The sequence below is a fragment of the Diabrotica undecimpunctata genome, chromosome 6 (assembly GCF_040954645.1).
Source record: "Diabrotica undecimpunctata isolate CICGRU chromosome 6, icDiaUnde3, whole genome shotgun sequence".
Classification (NCBI taxonomy): Eukaryota; Metazoa; Arthropoda; class Insecta; order Coleoptera; family Chrysomelidae; genus Diabrotica; species Diabrotica undecimpunctata.
This window is the reverse complement of record NC_092808.1, coordinates 17,870,384-17,875,125: the sequence shown is the minus strand read 5'-3', so window position 1 is coordinate 17,875,125 and position 4,742 is coordinate 17,870,384. Positions and strand designations below refer to the sequence as shown.

Here is a 4,742-nt window from a genome sequence, read left to right as displayed (position 1 = left end):
GTTTTTCTTCTTTTAATATTAATTTTTAAAAAATGCCTGGAAGACTTCATCAAATAAAATAACTTTTTTCGTAATGCAACAAATAAAAAATTTAGTCTTTCATTATAAACTAGGCTATATCAATCTAAACACGATTGATTAAATATCCAAAACTAATCAAATTATAATTAAAATTATATTGTGACCAAATAAACAAGAATACTGTTAGCTGGCAATGGTTTATGTACAGCCTAAATTATGAAAAATTTAGAAAAGAAGAGAATTAAGGTTAATGGTTTTGTAAATTTTTATCGCATTTACATTTAAAAAATACATCAATTTCACAATGACTAACACAAGCAGCAAAGGCAATTTTCAACCAGATTCAGACGTTCATATTACCTACGAAGACCAACAGAAAATTAATAGATTCGCTAGATTAAATGCTAAATTAGAAGATCTCAAAGATGAAATAAAACGTAAAGAAAATGATCTGAAGAGTATTGAAGACGCATGTGACGAAATTGCTCTTTTTGATGATGACGAGCTCATCCCTTATTTGGTAGGCGAAGCATTTATTTACCAAAATGTAGAAAAAACTCAGAAGTGTTTAGAAGACACCAAAAATAAAATCGAAGACGGTATTAAAGAACTAAAAGTAAAATCTAATGAAGTCAAGGATACAATGAGCGACCTAAAGTCTCATTTGTATGGGAAATTCGGAAGCCACATTAATCTTGAAGCAGATGAAGAATAATTTATTAAGTTACTGAATTTGTCAGTTGTTTCTGAATATGGGAATATGTGTAAATTAACAATATTTTTCTGTTAGAATCTAACCATAGTTATAAAATTGTGTCCTTTGCCTGTTTAAATGAAAATATGGTATTTTCTAACTTGTCTGAATAAAAAGTGCAGTGTAGTTTTTTTTTTGTATTTATGTAGTTCTATATTATTGTAGCATTAATTCCCTAACTTAATACTGATCTTCATGAAATAAATCATATATTTTGAAACTGATATAATAAATGTTGACCACTCCATATCACTCGCTATATAAAGATGTTTCAAAACCTAGTAAATACGCAACCCGAAAAAAATAAATAGACCCTAAAAATATTTACCATTTTAATTGCATAGGAAATTGGCGACAGGATAGCATTTGCATGTGCTAATGATGTATAATGAGTATTTCCAATAAACATAACATGTTATGTTTCTCTAATCTTAAACATTCCAGTTAGTCATCACATTTTTATTTTGTCTCACATTGAAAGATGTAATAAAAATTTATGACTACCCATCTTCACTGTGGATAAGAATTGCTGTGTAAAAATGTAAAATATTTACATTGCACTAATTTGGCTTATAAGTAAACCTTTTAAGAACTGAAAAAAATCTAGACGACAAATAAATAAATAACAAATCGATGTATGATAGAAAAATAATAGGATTTTGGTTTTAAATTCAGCAAAATTTGTTTATACGAGACAAAAACCTGGACTTCCTGAGATTTTTTGCATAATCACATTCATAAAATACCACAGAATAATGTTCAAGTGGTCTAATTTATTAAACAGTTTTGTATAAATCCATTTTTAGGTTGTGATAAGTGACTCAAACAACTAAAAACAATATTTTTAAATTAAATAAGCCCAAACTAAAGTATCAGAAACTGATAGAACAAGGTTTGGTGAATTCAAAAATAATTGTGTGTTTTTGAGCCTTCAATCATCATTTTTCATTTTAAATTGTTTATAAGTTGAAAACGATCAACTTTAGAGAAAAATTACAATTAAGCTTCTTTATTCATAATGATCTAAAAAATAATAAAATATTAAAAACGATTGTTCACAAAAAAAAAATAAAAATATTAAAGTTATTTCACTAACACAAAACTAGTTCATCTCTGTCTCGCTACAATAACACACTGAAGAGAACTGCATGTTTTTAGCAATGCCTGATATCGTTACTTCGTTCGTAGATTGACGTCACTAAATGATTACATCAGGTCCACAACATTATGAACTATCTTTACCTACCACTCAATGTTATTTATTTTGAATCACCAATACATTGTAACAATCATACAAACAGTTGTAAACTTCTATTACAATTTTGAGAATACAATAGAAACTGATTTGATATGAAATACTTTGTGCAGAACTAATATCAAGTTAAATGAAAGAAATTAAATTAAATCACTAAATTGTTTCACCTAATCATTCAGGATATACAGTGTATTGCTTGACCCTGTTATTACTGGAATTTATTTCTATTTGCTGTGCTTATTATATTCATTTTTGGATGTAGGTCTGCATCAAACTTTCTTCTTATTAAGCTTAAATTGGCAATGTCTGTCTGCAACCTTCCTGCACTCCCATATTTTACCTGCCTGCTGTTATATCAGTGTATCTTTTCAATAGCCACCCTCCTGGTCTTTTGCCTCGCATTTTTTTTTGTTGAAACTCTCGGCAATATGTTTTCATGCAAGATCAGCCCATTGAAATCTCTTATGATTTTTCAGTAAGAACACATAACTTTCTTTTTGCATTATTTTTTTAACACTTCAATCATCTAATGCTGGTTTTACACATCCTGATCTTTGATTTCTGGTGTACAATGTTTTGGTAAAATATGTGAGTCAGAAAGGAATATTCTTTTGTTGCTCTTCATTATTTTTGACGTGACAACGTCTTAAATTAGGTTGTGGCTCGGAGTCACTCATGAAAAAGTGTAACGCCCGCTCACGTCTGTTACGATGAGTCACCGAACGAGAGAGAGGCCTGCCGGACCGGCGAATGCCTTGCGTCTCTCTCCCACTCAAACATGATCGGTCCGCTGCGCGCGCAGCACTAGAGAATTAGGCGCGTTGGAATTTAGTTAAGTTTAAGTTTACATGTACAATGTTTTAGTAAACAAAATATATTTCTATAGTTAAAATTTGTGCAATTCTTATTTTCATTCAATTCCTTGTTCCTATTGTGCAATTTAATAATATTCATATCAATAAATATTCTACCGAGAAAAAGACGTTGTCACGTAAAATCTTCGCCCGTAAAACCGACTTTACAGGCAACCGATTTTTTTAATTTCTGTTTCTTTTTTTCTCTTTACATTGAATTCATTTACAATAATTCACCTAGATATGCTTTTTACCTGTTCAACAACACCATCTACTTTTCATTTGTATTTCCCTTTGTTCTTTTGTGTGTATGTTTTCGTTGTTTGTGTGTTTACTTATCTAACATCATTTTTTTCTTTTAATGGCGCTACAACCCTCTGTGGGTCTTGGCATGCTAACAACATTCTTCCATTCTGCCCTGTCAAATACTTTCCTTCTCCACTGATTGATGTTCATGGTTTTAAGATATTCCTCTACATCATCTATCCACTTTTTAAGGAGCTTTCCTCTTGTCCTATTTGCTTGGGGTTTCATCTCTGGATTACTTTTAGAGCTCGATTATCTGGATTCATATTAGGAAGAAAAAATTACTTTCAGGCCAATTACACAGATAGGTCTATTTCTGTTTTGTAATAGAATATCTGAAGTAAGTTGAGACTTTGTGAATGTGGGAGAAATGGATGTGAATGAGAAGTTTAACATATTTATGAATGTTCTGAAAGAAGCTTATTTGGAATCTTTCCCAGAGAAGAGGTGTAAGGTAAGGGCAAATCAAACTAATATAATTAATTGGTTTAACAATTACTTAAAAGCTATGAGTGATCAACTGTACATTTAAGAACAGCTTAAAAGACATTTTGGCCACTAAACATTGAAAGGACATATAAAGACTTTAAAATGCAATACAAAGTTGCAATATGGAATGCAAAAATCATGGCAAATAACAACATCGTCAGGAATTTCAGTAATCCAATAAAGTCAATGTGTAAAATCATAAATGAAGATTGTGGTGTTAAAAAAATATTAGCCAACCTTTTAATATCAGTCCAAATATCTGTAATGATTACTTTTGACAGATAGCATCCAACTTGATTAAAGATATCCACTTTCAATACAGTACAGGATATTATCAATAAATTACAAAATAAAAACAGCTGTGACAATCTTGGACTGAATGTAAAGTTGATCAAAACAATAAAAAATATAATAATTCCACTTACTAAGCTAATTAATATCTGCATCAAAAAACATGTTTTCCATATGTCCTTAAAAAGCAATAATTTGTCAAATCTTCACAAAAGGGGACTCAAACCTAGCCAGAAAATTATCGGCCAGTCTTACTACTGTCAATTATTTCGAAAATTGTGGAAAAGTGCATGGCACTACAAATAGTAGATTTCTTTGAGGCCAATGGTATGTTTTCCTGAATGTCAATTTAGTTTTCGCAAAAATAAAAATACAGACTTAGGTATTTTAAACCTTATATTATGTTAGAGTCATTTCAAAAGCTTCAATTTAACTAAATCCACACTTTTGACTTGGTTAACCATGAAATCCTCCTGCAGAAATTAGAAAAATATAACTTTTCTTCCAACAGTATTGAGCTCATAAAATCCTATCTGAAAGATAGGGTACAGGTTGTGAGGGTTGGTGAGGTGTTGTCGTCAGAGAGTGTGTTAAATATTGGAGTACCCCAGGACTCAATACTGGGCCCTATCTTAGCTGTATATTTTTCGACACAGTAAGACAGCTTTAGAGGATCCACAAGGAATCTACGTTCCTGTATTTGGCTGTATACCATATATTAAAAAATTAATTAAAATCCTTTGTAAAAGGTATATATTTAAAAACCCAAACG

General features: G+C 30.6%; 1 protein-coding gene across 1 annotated transcript; it reads left to right on the top strand.

Annotated features, from left to right (window-relative positions):
- Positions 1 to 253: 253 nt before the first annotated feature.
- On the top strand, positions 254 to 915 carry Pfdn4 (prefoldin subunit 4). The gene has a single exon (XM_072534360.1). The coding sequence runs from the start codon at positions 326 to 328 to the stop codon at positions 734 to 736; it is 411 nt and encodes a 136-aa protein (XP_072390461.1). The 5' UTR covers positions 254 to 325; the 3' UTR covers positions 737 to 915.
- The last annotated feature ends 3,827 nt before the right edge of the window (positions 916 to 4,742 follow it).